The 15,468-nt window shown below is 38.8% G+C and overlaps 1 protein-coding gene across 1 annotated transcript in view; it reads left to right on the top strand.

The window, feature by feature from the left end:
- suclg1 (succinate-CoA ligase GDP/ADP-forming subunit alph) overlaps positions 1 to 13,224 on the top strand; it is a 32,121-nt gene extending 18,897 nt beyond the window's left edge. Inside the window, exons 8-9 of the mRNA XM_061772278.1 lie at positions 4,607 to 4,795; positions 12,772 to 13,224. Coding sequence (XP_061628262.1) covers positions 4,607 to 4,795; positions 12,772 to 12,798 — 216 coding nt within the window. The 3' untranslated portion in view covers positions 12,799 to 13,224. The remainder of the gene's footprint in view (positions 1 to 4,606; positions 4,796 to 12,771) is intronic.
- The last annotated feature ends 2,244 nt before the right edge of the window (positions 13,225 to 15,468 follow it).

Raw genomic sequence — 15,468 nt, 5'->3', positions numbered from 1 at the left:
TAATTTTATCTATCATTCTTATTGAAGGATTCATTTTTCACTGAAAACTGTTACATATTGTTTGTTGAAAAGTAGTGCAATAAAAATAGATTTTTCCCTAACGAGGAATAATCGTGATTAATAATCATTACAATATTTATCCATCCATTTTCTGTACCGCTAATCCTCACAAGGGTTGCTTGCATGCTGGAGCGCCTCGCAGCTATCTTCAGGCGGGAGGCGGAGTACATCCTGAACTGGTCGCCAGCCAATCACAGATGATTACAATATTGATCAAAATAATCATTATTATTATTTTGGCCATAATCATGCAGCCCGAGTGTACAGTATATACTGAAATATTGTCGGTCATGTCTCAATTTACTCACATTTACTTACTCTGGGCGGCACGGTTAATGACTGGTTAGCACATCAGTCTCACAGTTCTGAAGACCCGGGTTTAAATCTGGCCTCGCCTGTGTGGAGTTTGGGGTTCAGTGCATTAAAATTGAAGAAACTGGTGGGGGTGAGGCGAGACGGTCACAGGGCAATAATGACCCGCTACCGTCACCCCCACCCAGGCCGACCAGCTCCCCAAAGGATATGCGAATGTGTGTCGTGCATTAAAAATCTGCGGGAGAGAAGCATGGAGGGCCAGAGGGCAGGCTGGAGGTCAAGCAGAACAATGGACACTTACCTGTCCTTGACAATTGACTATATATTGACAGGGATTTTCAAGTGAAAAGTTGGTCCTTACAAGACTCATGTTATTGCATTTTATGCATTAACTGTATTTGCTTCCATTAAGTTTTGCAGAGGTGCCAAATGTTACGGAACGGAACAGCTGTTACACCCGGCCAAGTGTCCTCACCAGCCCAACCCTGCCCCTCCCCCACAGACGGGTGTATGATGCATTACTTAATTCGTTAATTAATTACTTAACCTAATTACTTATTTTACGCCTGTGTTTTAACATATGCATTATTATGTCTATATTTGAGTGTTTAAGCAAAACACGTTCGTCCTTTCAATAATGCTGTGCCCCCCTCCACACACACTCCCCAAATTTAATCTATTGCGACATGCATTCGTTCGGCACATTGTGAAGAGAGATACAGTAAATGCAGGCGTGTAATTGTTTCCCGTGTCCTCGTTAAGTTATCATACAAAAAAAATAGTATACTACACTTTGGGCTGCTCCTTGTGTGTTGTTTAATGGGTTATAATGTAACGTAACATCAGTTCTTATTGCATTACCATGTCCAACCAGGTCCCTCTGCTGGTTACTTATTAATATTACAGTTGATGCAGTAACTATTGCGCACACGTATATTACAATGACGCAGCCCTAACTCTCACGAGACTACATTTTTCAAGTTCTGAGGATGAATTATTATGAATTATACTTTCGTATATTCTAAAGCATTTAATTTTCTGCATTCTGTGTAGCATTAGAATTCAGACAACTGTCTGCCAGATTGTTAATATTAATGACTCATTGTTTTGTCTCAGGTTGTGAATAATAAGAACTTTATTATTTATCTATTTAAATGCCTGGAGACACAGTTAATCTATCAATACCATAATTGGGTAAAATCCAAAAAAACAACCTTGTAACTCCCTCTTGGTTCTGATGTCAGATTTTATGTTGCAGGGCATATTTTAAGGTCCACTGGGTTTCAATTTCTTCTGTGCTTGCCAACATAATATGGTATTAAAAGTCACCTGTATCAAAGGTCTGCCAACCATTGCTGGCTTCCTGAATTCACAAATAAGGTCTTACACAGGATAAGCGTATGATAATTTACTTGAGTATCTTTCACCCAAGCTTCCATGAAGGTTTAGCGATACTACTTTCATCCCATTTCAGCTTCATGACTTTTAGCCCAGCTTGTCTCCCTCAAGCTTACATAAACCCTTTTGTAATTTTGGGAAAACAACCCTGCATGGTAATGTCATCTGCAAGAAGACTGAGCTAGATAAATGCCAAGCCTCCAATTTGGATGCAGCCATGTCAGTATTTCATCAGGTCTTATTTCTGGTCTTAGCCTCACTTTTTAATCTTGTTTATTGAATAAACCACCCACACTCAATCACCCTGTTAACTGGAATGCTTACTTTAGTACAAATCCCAATTCCAATGAAGTTGGGAGGTTGTGTGAAGTGTAATTAAATGCAGAATACAATGATTTGCTCTTTTTAAAATTTGATGCCTGCAACACGTTCCATAAAAGCTGGGACAGGGGCATGTTTACCACTGTGTTACATCACCTTTCCTTTAACAACACTAAGTAATAATTTGAGAACTGAAGAAATTAATTGTTGGTGGAATTCTTTCCCATTCTTAGTTGTTATACAACTTCAGTTGCTCAACAGTCCAGTGTCTCCATTGTTGAATTTTGCTCTTCATAATGTGCCATACAGTTTCAATGGGAGACAGGTCTGGACTGGTGGCAGGCAAGTCTAGTACTCACACTCTTTTACTATGAAGCCACACTGTTGGTAACGTGCGAAATATGGTTTAGTATTGTCTTGCTGAAATAAAATGGGATGTACCTGAAAAAGATGTTGCTTGGATGGCAGCACATGTTGCTCCAAAATCTGTATGTGCCGTTCAACATTAATGATGCCTTCACAGGTGTGCCAATTACTCTTGCTAAGGGCACTAACACATCCCCATACAATCGCAGATGGTGGCTTCTTAACTTTGGGCTGATAACACTCATGGTCCTTTTCCTTTTTGACTCGGAGGGCACGATGGCCATGATTTCCAAGAACAATTTGAAATGTGGACTCGTCAAGACCGCAGCACACTTTTCCACTTTGCGTCCATCTGAGATGAGCTCAGGCCCAGAGAAACCGGCAGCATTTCTGGGTATTGTTGATATATATAGCTTTCGCTTTGCATGGTAGTTTTAAATTTCATTTGTAGATGTAGCGACGAACTGTGTTAACTGACAATGCTTTTTTCTGAAGTGTTCCTAAGCCCACGTGGCAATGTCATTTAGACAATGATGCCGGTTTTCAATCTTCTTTGTGAATAACTGAGCCTTTCAATTATGCTCCTTTTATACCCAATCATGACATAACCTGTTTTCAATTAGCAATGCAACACGTTACTGTATACAGGAAAGTAATCGGATTACAGTTACATCATCAAACCAATAATCTTATTTTACTTATTTCACTGCCTCAATTTAGCTTTGCTAAAGGATCCTACAACCTAATTTCTTGTAATGTCATTCTGTTAATAACTGTCACTACATTTTTGTATATTTAGCAATTTGGGGCCAAGACATTGTATTGAATCAATCAGAACTGAAATGAAGAAAAAATAAGCTGTCAATATTATTTCACAAAAAAATGATTGATAGAAATAAAATACAATACAAATATGCAGAAAATATTCGTGTTTTTCTGGTGGCGTGTTTGTTTTGGCAGAGACTCAAATGTTCCTGACAAAATATCCAGAATGTTCCCAAGAGGTGCAATATTAAGACATGCAAACAATAAAACATCTTTAACTTCAGTAACGAAAGCATAATGCAAAGGTGTTTTGGCTGTGGAACGTTCTTACTTTTCACGTGTAAAAAGGAAGTTAACCATTGTAATCAGAATCTTATGGCTGAGAATGAGTCTCCTTTCTTTGTAGTGTATACTGCATTCTTTCTCGTGTTCGTCTTCTCCATTGTTGATGCTGGTCCTTTTTGTATTGCAAAACGGGTGCAATGTTAATCCTTAATGCTGAGGTATTGCGCGATATTCAGACATCTCTTGTGATGATATATATGACTGAGGTTTAACTTTGGAGTAGTTTTTGCAAAAGAGCCAGAGAAAAAACAAGTGAGGAAGCAAGCGGAGTTGACAGCTCAAAGGTTTTATGCCACTTTAGAAGCATACCTCCCCTCCTCCCAATATTAATCAAATTCAGAGTTTGACGTTGTTATTCATCTAAGGGTTACACTGTATGCTTGTATTTTTATGCTGTGTGCAGCTGTGCATGTGTATTAAGTACTGTATGATTTGAACCGCTGTATTAGCACTCACACACTCAATCCCTCTTTCCAGTTATGTTATTGCGATGGATAAAATATTAGCACTCCTCACCTTGGAAATGATCTAAAGTGTTGAGCACAACATCCATCAAGGAGCAAGCAGTATAGACAGACAGGCGCTGAGCTAATCAGTGGCTGCATGACTAATTACCATCTCAGAAATGAGATGATTTGAGATGGCAGGCGCCTTGGCCCCTATCCGGTCATCGACCAACCCATGCAATTAAACTGCTTCATTGACCCTTTGTTTTAATAATGCAGGCTGAGACAGAGACGGCTGCTTAGATAAGACTCTTATCATCAGGGCTCTGTAATGGGAGGACATGGGTTGTATAATTTGTAATGAATGAATAAAATGCAGGTGCAGAAAACAAATTGCCCTGATTTATGCACTGCCCATCTCCTATATTTCTTTCTGTCCTGCCTATGACTATGCCATTCGGATGCTTTGTTAAAGTCCTCACACTTGGAAATGAGATGATTATCCTTTTAGTGTCTTTTCACCTCTTTTTATCCTCATCCTTTATTCACTCTCCCCCCACCATTTGTCCACATTTTCCTGATGTGTCCAGGGTGCTAACGCCAAGCCTGTGGTGTCCTTCATCGCTGGGCTAACTGCTCCTCCTGGGCGAAGGATGGGTCACGCTGGTGCCATCATTGCTGGTGGAAAAGGAGGCGCCAAAGAGAAAATTGCTGCCCTGCAGTCAGCTGGAGTTGTAGTTAGCATGTCCCCTGCCCAGCTTGGCAGCACTATGTTCAAGGTGAGTCGTTTCCAAAAATGCAGAACATCTTAATTGAGTCATGAGCAATTAGATCCTGTTATATATATATATATATATATATATATATATATATATATATATATATATATATATATATATATATATATATATATATACACACATATATATATATATATATATATATATATATATACACATATATATATATATATACATATATATACACATATATATATATATACACATATACATATATATACATATATATACATATATATATATATATATATACACATAATGATGAATCTCTACTTTTTGTCAAAGAGGAATCGAGAAGCTTCATGGTGCATCTTTATATTATCTTTTTTTTCTTGAAAGTAGCCTAATCAAAGGAGAAACAAAAGCTGTATTAGGAAAAAAAGTTTATATTCACAATTATGTCATTGTTATACAGTGGGTACGGAAAGTATTCAGACCCCCTTATGTTCACTTTATTTTGCTAAAATCATTTGTTCTCCCCCCCCCCCCCCCCCTCAATATACACGCAGCACCCCATACTGACAGAAAAAAAACAGAATTGTTGAATTTTTGGGAGATTTATTAAAAAAGAAAAACTGAAATATCACGCAGCCATAAGCATTCGGACCCTTTGCTGTGACACTCCTATTTAACTTGCTGTCCATTTCTTCTCATCATCCTTGAGATGCTGCTACACCTTCATTGGATTCCAGCTGTGTTTGATTATACTGATTGGCCACACACCCGTCTATATAAGATCTTACAGTTCACAGTGCATGTCAGAGCGAATGAGAATCATGAGGTCAAAGGAACTGCCTGAAGAGTTCAGAGACAGAATTGGCAAGGCACAGATCTGGCCAAGGTTACAAAAACATTTCTGCTGCACTTAAGGTTCCTAAGAGCACAGTGGCCTTCATAATCCTTAAATAGAAGACGTTTGGAATGACCAGAACCCTTCCTAGAGCTGGCCGTCCGGTCAAACTGAGCAATCGGGGGAGAAGAGTCTTGGTGAGAGGGGTAAGGAAGAACCCAAAGATCACTGTGGCTGAGCTGCAGAGATGTAGTCGGGAGATGGGAGAAAGTTCTAGAAAGTCAACCGTCACTGCAGCCCTCCACCAGTTGGGGCTTTATGGCAGAGTGGCCCGACGAAGCCGCTCCTCAGTGCAAGACACATGAAAGCCCGCATGGAGTTTGCTTGAAAAAAACAAACAAAAAAAACAACAACTGAAGGACTCCAAGCTGGTGAGAATTAAGATTCTCTGGTCTGATGAGACCAAGATAGAACTTTTAGGCCTTAATTCCAAGCAGTATGTATGGAGAAAACCAGGCACTGCTCATCACCTGTCCAATACAGTCCCAACAGTGAAGCATGGTGGTGGCAGCAGCATGCTGTGGGGGTGTTTTTCAGCTGCAGGGATAGGACAACTGGTTGCAATCGAAGGAAAGATGAATGCATCCAAGTCCAGGGATATCCTGGATGAAAACCTTCTCCAGAGTGCTCAGGACCTCTGACTGGGCCAAAGGTACACCTTCCAACAAGACAATGACCCTAAGGACAGAGCTAAAATAACGGAGTGGCTTCACATCAGAACCGTGACTGTTCTTGTATGGCCCAGCCAGACCCCTGACTTAAACCCAATTGAGCGTCTCTGGAGAGACCTGAAAATGGCTGTCCACCAACATTCACACCATCCAACCTGACAGAACTGGAGAGGCTCTGCAAGCAGGAATGGCAGTGGATCCCCAAAACCAGGTGTGAAAAACCTGTTGAGTAATTCCCAAAAAGACTTATGGGTTTATTAGCTCAAAAGGGTGCTTCTACTAAATACTGAGCAAAGGGTCTGAATACTTATGGCTGTGTGATATTTCAGTTTTTCTTCTTTAATCTGCAAAAATTTCAACAATCTTTTTTTTTTTTTTTTCTGCCAATTTGGGGTGCTGTGGACATTAATGAGGGGGGGGGGAAATGAACTTAAATGATTTTAGCAAATGGCTGCAATATAACAGTGCAAGATTTAAGGGGGTCTGAATATTTTGTGTACCCACTGTGTGTGTGTGTGTATATAATATATATATATATGTGTGTGTGTGTATGTATATGTATACACACGTGAATGCCCCGTAGTAGATTTATTTGGAACAGAGAATATATTGTAGAAAGTATGAGGTAGAACTTCTAATATACCTTTAAAGAATGTTAGAAATGAATATATGCATGTTTGACAGTGGGTGAGTTAAGGCCGCTGTTTTTATTTCAGAACATCTCAAGAGAAGTGTTGTTAAAAGGATGTGTAAAAAGCAGAATGCATGTATTACATTCATTCATCTTATACTTTCATTACCACTGCTGGCTCTACCGCATGCGGATATTGATTTGCATGCACACATTTTTTATTTTTTTTGTCCTAAGTTTAATTCATAATCATTGAGTGTGATGTTGAAAAATTTTCAATGTTGTTGCACATTTTGCCCCCAACACCTGCAGTGTTCGTACATCTCTGTTAATCTCATGTAATGGAAGTGGTTAAGAGAAGCAACGATATGCTATGCAATGAGTGTGGGACCATTGTGGAAGTTGTGGGAAAACTATTGTCCCAGAACAGCCCCTGGAAGCAAGATATTGACGCAAGTGTAGAATAAGGGACCCTTGTATTACATTGAGACTAAAAAATGTGTGCTGTGCAATGCAGGGTTATGAGTAAAATGTCTGTGCCATCTAATTTGCAGGCATCTGTATACAAAAGTCGTCATATTAAACACCGATACACAGCAATACGTTTACATTTATGACCTAGTAAAAAGGGGAAGTTTTTTTTTTTTTCTTTGCTTTTAGAATCGTGATTGTACAGGCGACAAATGTTAAAACGATACCCGTTCACATGGATCGTTTAAAAATATAAATAAATATGGTATGTTTTAATGTTTGCAGGCCAGTAGTTTGTGATTATGGCACATTGTCATGACTCATAATGGACTACACAAATGCCCACAAACGTCTTTGACCAGGCCTGGGTATTTCACATTTTCTTGATAAAGTATGAAGACATTTAATACTTAATTACTCTATTAATTGTCACTTTTTAAACATTATTTTTAACAGTAGAAATGCCTCAGCTGGTTGCAGCCTAGTAGTGCATGTAATTTCAGCTCAATAGCTTCAGGTCATGATAAATCAACGACCAGTTTGACGCAATTAACAAAATTATTAACTACCATTTTCTTCACAATTAAGTCCCACCTTTGTGATGTATGGATCGCTTCAAAGCACTGTTATTGCACCATTGTTGTTTTGTTAAGTCCTCATGCAAGTCCAAACATAGCGCAGCGGTCACGAACTGGCGGACCACGGTCAGGGTCCGGACCCAGAAGCAGACCCACACCATAGCCAAAAAAAACGAGGTTATGATTCAAGACATACAGAGCGCTTTCATTTTAATCGGCGCAGCAGGACTGGCTTTACGGTAGTGACTAACCATACCGGCCAATCAAATAGGAGTTTAGCCACCCCCTTCTGCCAATCAAATCAAATTGCAGGCGGTAATCACTGACTGCACGCAGCACAGACGGAGACTAGGAGAAACGTGGCAGGGTAGAGAAAAAGGGATTCAGCGTGAAAGTTGAGTAAGATGCAGAAATGCCATTATGAAACAAAAAATAAAGGTTTTGAACAAACATAACCTCTAAAACAGTTCCGTTGTTAAGATTTGTTAAAATATGTAAAATTGTCAATTGCCAGCTAAGATGCCAAACAGAAAAGGCGAAAACAAACTTAATTTTTCTGAAGTTTAGGACTTTATTTGAAAACATTTATAACTTTATCTTTTTATTTACTTGCTCATGTGTTTGAATGTGCTGACCTACTTTTATTTAGTAAATGAGAGAACACACAGTTGTGCTCATATGTTTGATTACCTGGACAGAATTTGCAAGATGTGTACAATTCTTTCAAGAAAACATGAAGGACCAGATGAAACTCATTTAATTTTGTCTAATGGGATTCAAATTGAACTGTCAGGCAGAAAAGCACAATCATTAAACAAAACATAACCATAGAGAGAATAATGATGGTCCTTGTTCAGTCATCAGTCATATTTATTTAAAAAAAAATATATATATATTTTCCAAATTCTGCCAGGGTGTGTAAACCTATGAGCATAACATATCAGCAGTCATACTTATTTGTTTAGTTCTGTGTTACTTGACAATAATAAATGCCAAAAGGTTTTTGGATTTGACAGAGGTATTGATTACAAGCAGATGTAGATGACTAGGCCGGCTACTTAAATATATATCACAATAAATAGACATAGATGACACCCAATGTGGCGCCCTAGGTGAGATTTTACATGGCGCCCCCCCCCCCCCCCCCCCCAATCATTTACATACGTTTACAAAAAAGTCAAATAGCAATAGTTTTTAACATTGCCTTTAATTTTTATGATGACATGCCACACAATTTAAAATATAAAATAAAATATTTTAGATCGTCACTGCCAAACAAATCATGCATTTAACTGTTACAACACCTATTGGGACAAACCAAAAGTAGCAACAACTTGTCCTCTCTTTCTCCCACCTCCTCTTTTTTTTTCTATATTAAAAGAACTCCATGCCTTAGGGTTTACTGACATCTAGGGGTAGAAACAGCACACACCACATCTCTATACAGACACCACTGTTTAAAATGAATTCAGGGGGTTTACATGAATGAATTGTAATCCAGCCCTTAAGCATCCCTTATTCATTTTCTTTTGGATGTTTTTTTGGACTTTGATGTTTTCCAATAAAGAATAAACTGTTAAAGTAAAAGTTTAGAGGGCTGAAAGCTTGGATTTGCAAAAATCCATTTGGTGGTTGGTTTGAATGTTTTTTGGAAGAAGAACTTGCAACAGAAGCAGTATAGGCTGTTTTTCTTCTTTGAATAGACTAACCAGCTTCTCTTGACCTTTTTCCATTCACTAAATGTCTGTAAAAATGGTGGTGATGGCAATTTCTCTTTTTGGAAACTGAAAGTTTGATGATACCTGGTATGGCCTTCGGGTGACTAACTCCACTCTTACGTTGTCAGAAAGAGATGGCCAGTCAGCGGGGTCTAAAGAGGTTGCCTTTGAAGTTCCTTGCAGTTCAGAAGGGCTGACAGACAGGGGGTCTTCAGGCTGTGGAGACAGGATAATGCCCACTGTGCTTGGGCCTTCACCTGCAAGCAAATTAAACACACATGCAAATGTGCACAATGATTTACAAATTACAATACATCAGGCAGTAAACACATCTGAAGCACAAAATATGGATAATAACAGTAATATTGTTCGGTTACATGAAGAGATTAAGAATCCAGTTTTATTTTATTATAGATCATTTTGATGGGCAAATTATTCTACTTTTCATGTCCTGTAGACAACTTGATTAAGCAGTCTAATCTGAATAGTATTTCAGTTAGCTATATTCCCTTGTGTACTGTATCAAATATATTGTGCAACTGTTACCATATGATACAAGAATGTAGGAAACATTTGATAACAGATAATGTTGGTAAATTGACTAAAACATTCCAAAAGGTTTACATTTTATGAATAACAACAAAAACAAAGCAATGTATTTGAACAATGTTTGGACAACAAAGAATTGGCTAAACTTACATGCTTCACAGAGTGGTTGTGGGTGCCTCAGAGGGTGGAGGCCCCTCTCCAGCAGCTGTTAAGGTATCTTTTGAGTGCATCTGAAAAGTTATTGTGTAGATTTACTTAGTTCTGTACAAACAAAAAAGCTGTAGGAGGACAACCATCCACAACAGGCCCAACATACAACACATCAGTGTGTTGTTGTTCTACATAAGATTATTATTGTCTAGCTGTGATTATAGAGAGTAATCGTTACACGTGCCCAAGTAATGATTTGTTCAAATTGGTCACTTAATTACAGCATAAGCAGCGGTAAAAACCGCAGCGAGGACATGTAAAAGAGGACATCTGGTCACCTGACATCAGCGTGTTAAGATAATGCTTTATTTAATAAAAATGTGGACATAACGTTACCTTTATATTTTGACTTCTTTTGCGGAACTGTGCGCCCAAGGGCATAACTGTCCTTTTCATGATGGAAAAAAAATTGTAAATAAAATCACCTGTCCTATTCTGACTGATCGCTCGTTCGTTGACTTGAGATGCGCCCCAACGTCATGTGACGTGACTTGCCAAGTGACAAACATACTTTAGTTTTTGTCAGCCTAGGCGACCGCCGATGTCTCCTATGCCCAGGGACGGCCTGCCCTGCTAGATGACGATCCAGACCTTTGGTTCACGAAATGTTCTCGATCTAGACACTTTAAAATTTTAGTTGTATACCCGTGATATACAGACCCTTGAAAAAGTATCGTCCCCCTTCTCAAAATCATAGTTTCCCTAATTTAAAGTTTAAGATCATCAAATAAATGTAACTATCACACAAATATAACCCAAGTGAACTTAAAATGGTGTTTTAAAATTATTTTATTTATTAAGTTACCTGGCTCTGTGTGGAAAAAGTAATTACCCCCCTTGTTAAAAGATGAATTAATTGTAGCTAATCACCATTTTTGGTTAATTTTCAGTGATCACACCCAAGCCTGCTTACCTTCAGACCTGTTCAATCAGGAAATCACTCAAACAGAATCACCATTCCAGAAACAGCATTTTAAGTTCACTTGGGTTATAATAGTCTATTTACATTTGTTCGATCTTAAACAAAGTAGGAAAACTGTGCAAAAATATAAGAATTTGAGAAGGGGGCCAATACTTTTTCACATCACAGTAGAGGGATAAACAAAATAATTATATTCTTCTTACTGTGCCTTTCCAATCATTGTTGATTCAAGCCATTATGGATTTGTGTGCTATAATTGTGTTGTCGACTGAACATTGAACAAAAAAAAGAATCTACGTGACTTCAATCAACAATTGATTCAAGGTTTTCATATTTCAGATGTAATTTTGCTTGCCATTGCTCTCTTCTAAATGGCTTGCACTTCTTTTTCGGATGTTGCTCTCGTCGCTATTTCATAAAAGACATTGTCGTACATTGTTTGAGTGGCAAACTCCATTCCCTCGTGTTTAGTCCTCGTCAGGTGTCGAGCTCCGGTCAGTCAGCCCCCCCCCCCCCTCCTCCTTCACAAACACGGTGGTTTTACTCCATTGTACTACACTAAAGCATCTGTGTGCTATCTTCCTTTTCTCTCATTCCCTTTTTTTTGTCATGCCATTACACACTTTTTTTTTTTAAAGCTTCATCCCAAATGACTGGGCCCCGCTGATGCCTTGTTAACGCAGCTGTTTGCAATCCAGCACAAATCCCATGTTGACCCACCAAAAGGTTTCTTAATTCATTTGCCCATTCCCAGAACAACAAGAGGCTTTAAAGGCTTTGAAGAGGGTTTAAAACATTCACCCAATGCTTCCTCAGGGTGGCAGTATACTTTTAGGTATCTTCAAGCCTCTTTGGAATGGGCTGTGCAGTCCTTGTGTTCTGCAGACCTGATAAATGGCATTTGCATTAAGATACCGCCTCACACCCCATTGAGTAGAAGTTTTTGAGGGAAGGACATATTCTACCATCCTACTTTTTGTGTGATATGTCCAGAATTCACTAAGTAAATAGCTTTTTTTTTTTTTTTTTTTTTTAATAAATGGCTAAACATAATGCTGCTCATTTATACTATGATTTTGCTGATGAACAAAGTTACTGTAGCATCTATCAGATTATTGCTGGTGCAAGCTCTCAGGATCAATCACAGAACATGACTAGTCTTCACGGCTGCAACTTGGTTATGAACCTGCCGGCATGTGAGGGCTACTCTCGGGAAAAATATAAACGGGTTCTCTTGTTCTTTGGTAGCATTTCCCTTTCAATAGAGCTGTGAGATATCAACACGAATTAATAATTCCCTTCTGTCTATGTCACTTCATTCCCTGTTGCTTTTCTCCTTTCTTGCTTGTCTTCAGGAGTTTGAGAAGAGGAAGATGCTGTGAGCAGTTTGAGAAGACACGTGACCTCCAAGATGAACAACCTGATTCTTTACGTGCATATGCTCCCAATCTCTAACCCCGAATATCTCTGCAACTATGAGCACACATTCAGTGTTTATATTGTAATTCTGTCACGAACTTGCACATAATGAAAGTAAGAAATAAAGTGTCTTGCTGGTATCTTAAAGAGGCCAGAATCAGAATCATCTTTATTTTGCCAAGTATGTCCAAAAACCTTATGTATGCTATAATACTTATATACCTTGTACAAGCTTTGCAGATGTTATTTTCCTTCCTCTGCTTAATGTTGAAAGCTGAGGGAAGACTGGCATTATAACCCTTGGTTGAGTGCACCTGTTGTTGTAAGATTCATATCCCATCATTTGTCAGTGGCTGCCCACCTGAATAAGAAGTATTTCTCATCAGTCACCTGCTGCTTGCCTGTTTTTTCTGTGATTCCATGAGAGACATCAGTTCTACAAATGCTGTCTCCTACTCCCAATTTGTTTTATAATGATAATGAAATGCAGCATTTCAAATACTCCATACAAGTTGAGGATTCAAAGGCATACATTTGGCACAATTATCACAGCCTGTCCTGCTTTATGCCAGTTACACATTTAGAACCAGTTACAGAGGAAATATTTACGACTTTATGCATTTGTATATACAGTACACAAGGATAAATGTTAAAATAAATGTCAAATGGAATTTGTGCATGCAATCTGAAAATTTGAGGATTTCTTATTATACTTTGTAAATTTTGACCATTCATTTACTAATGACAAGCCCAAGTGACCGAGACAGCATTTATCTATTGAGGAGGAAAACACCAAAAAAAAAAGGGATGAATGCAAGGCATTTAATATCTAAAATCCTTTAGATGAAATCAATCCTACAGCACATTGTCAGAAAGGAGACATGATCAAATTTCTTTTGACTTTTTTTTTGACAGATTTAACAAAGATGCAATACACTGTGTCAAACTTTAAGGCCACAGAGTTGTAGTGTTATTGTAGTAGTTTTTTAAATATGGTACACAAAACACACGGCATATGTATAAACAGCGGTGGGTAGGGTAGCCAAATATTGTACTCAAGTTAGAGTAATGTTACTTTGGAATAATATGACACAAGTAGAAGTATGAAGTAGTCATCCAAACACGGCCATCAATCCAGTTTCTGTACCACTTCTCCTCACTAGGGTTGCCTATCCCAGCTATCTTCGGGCGAGAGGCGGGGTACACCTTGAACTGGTCGCCAGCCAATCGCAGGGTACATATAAACAACCATTCACACTCGCATTCACACCTACAGGCAATATAGAGTCCTCAATTAACCTACCATGCATGTTTTTGGGATGTGGGACAAAAACCACACAGGCACAGGGAGAACATGCAAACACCACACAGGCGAGTCCAGGATTTGAACCCCGGTCCCCAGAACTTTGAGGCAGATATGCTAACCAGTCGGTCACCGTTTCACCCATCCAAATACAGTGAGGCAAAAAAGTATTTAGTCAACTAACAATTGTGTAAGTTTTCCCACTTAAAAAGATGAGAGAGGCCTGGAATTTTCGTCATAGGTACAGTGGGTACGGAAAGTATTCAGACCCCCTTAAATTTTTCTCTCTCTGTTATATTGCAGCTATTTGCTAAAATCATTAAAGTTCTTTTTGTTTTCCTCAATGTACACACAGCACGCCATATTGACAGTAAAAAAACGGAATTGTTGAAATGTTTGCACATTTATTAAAAAAGAAAAACTGAAATATCACACGGCCATAAGTACTCAGACCCTTTGCTCAGTATTTAGTAGAAGCACCCTTTTGAGCTAATAAACCCATGAGTCTTTTTGGGAATGATGCAACAAGTTTTTCACACGTGGATTTGGGGATCCTCTTCCATTCCTCCTTGCAGAACCTCTCCAGTTCTGTCAGGTTGAATGGTGAGCGTTGGTGGACAGCCATTTTCAGGTCTCTCCAGAGATGCTCAATTGGGTTTAAGTCAGGGCTCTCGCTTGGCCATTCAAGAACAGTCACGGAGTTGTTCTGAAGCCACTCCTTCGTTATCTTAGCTGTGTGCTTTGGATCTTGTTGGAAGGTGAACCTTCGGTCCAAAACAAATTTACATTTCAGAAAACAAATTAACAAAAGCCAAAACACTTTTACATTTCAGAAAATATGAACAAAAATTGAAACACTTTTACATTTCAGACAACAAATTAACAAAAACCGAAACGCTTTTACATTTCAGAAAACACATTAACAAAAGCAGAAACACTTTTACAAAAGACGTAACAAAGGGAAGGTCCCATTTCACAGACATTCCTAGAAATCCCACGGCCTTTCTCGGCAAGACCCGCCCCCCCTTCAACATGATTGGCTCCTGCATCGCGGGAATGGTAGGCTACGCAGAGCCTGTATAGGCGTTTGATGCTGTATATTCAATATATTGTACTTGATCACATTTCTTAAACCATAAAAAGATAGATTAAGAGTTAAGGAAGAAGTAGGTTGTTAAAGAGAGAGGATGCTGGCGAGAATTAAAGGGAATGTGTGGAATTAGCGAGGAAGCTGCCGGCTCCATTCATTTTTTAACGTACCGAGCAAGGGATCTACCTTACATACATTCTGGTCACAAGCTATGGTTTTCATCGACAGCCACATTATACA

The sequence above is a fragment of the Phyllopteryx taeniolatus genome, chromosome 4, assembly GCF_024500385.1.
Source record: "Phyllopteryx taeniolatus isolate TA_2022b chromosome 4, UOR_Ptae_1.2, whole genome shotgun sequence".
Lineage (NCBI taxonomy): Eukaryota > Metazoa > Chordata > Actinopteri > Syngnathiformes > Syngnathidae > Phyllopteryx > Phyllopteryx taeniolatus.
This window is presented reverse-complemented; position numbering and strand designations above follow the sequence as displayed.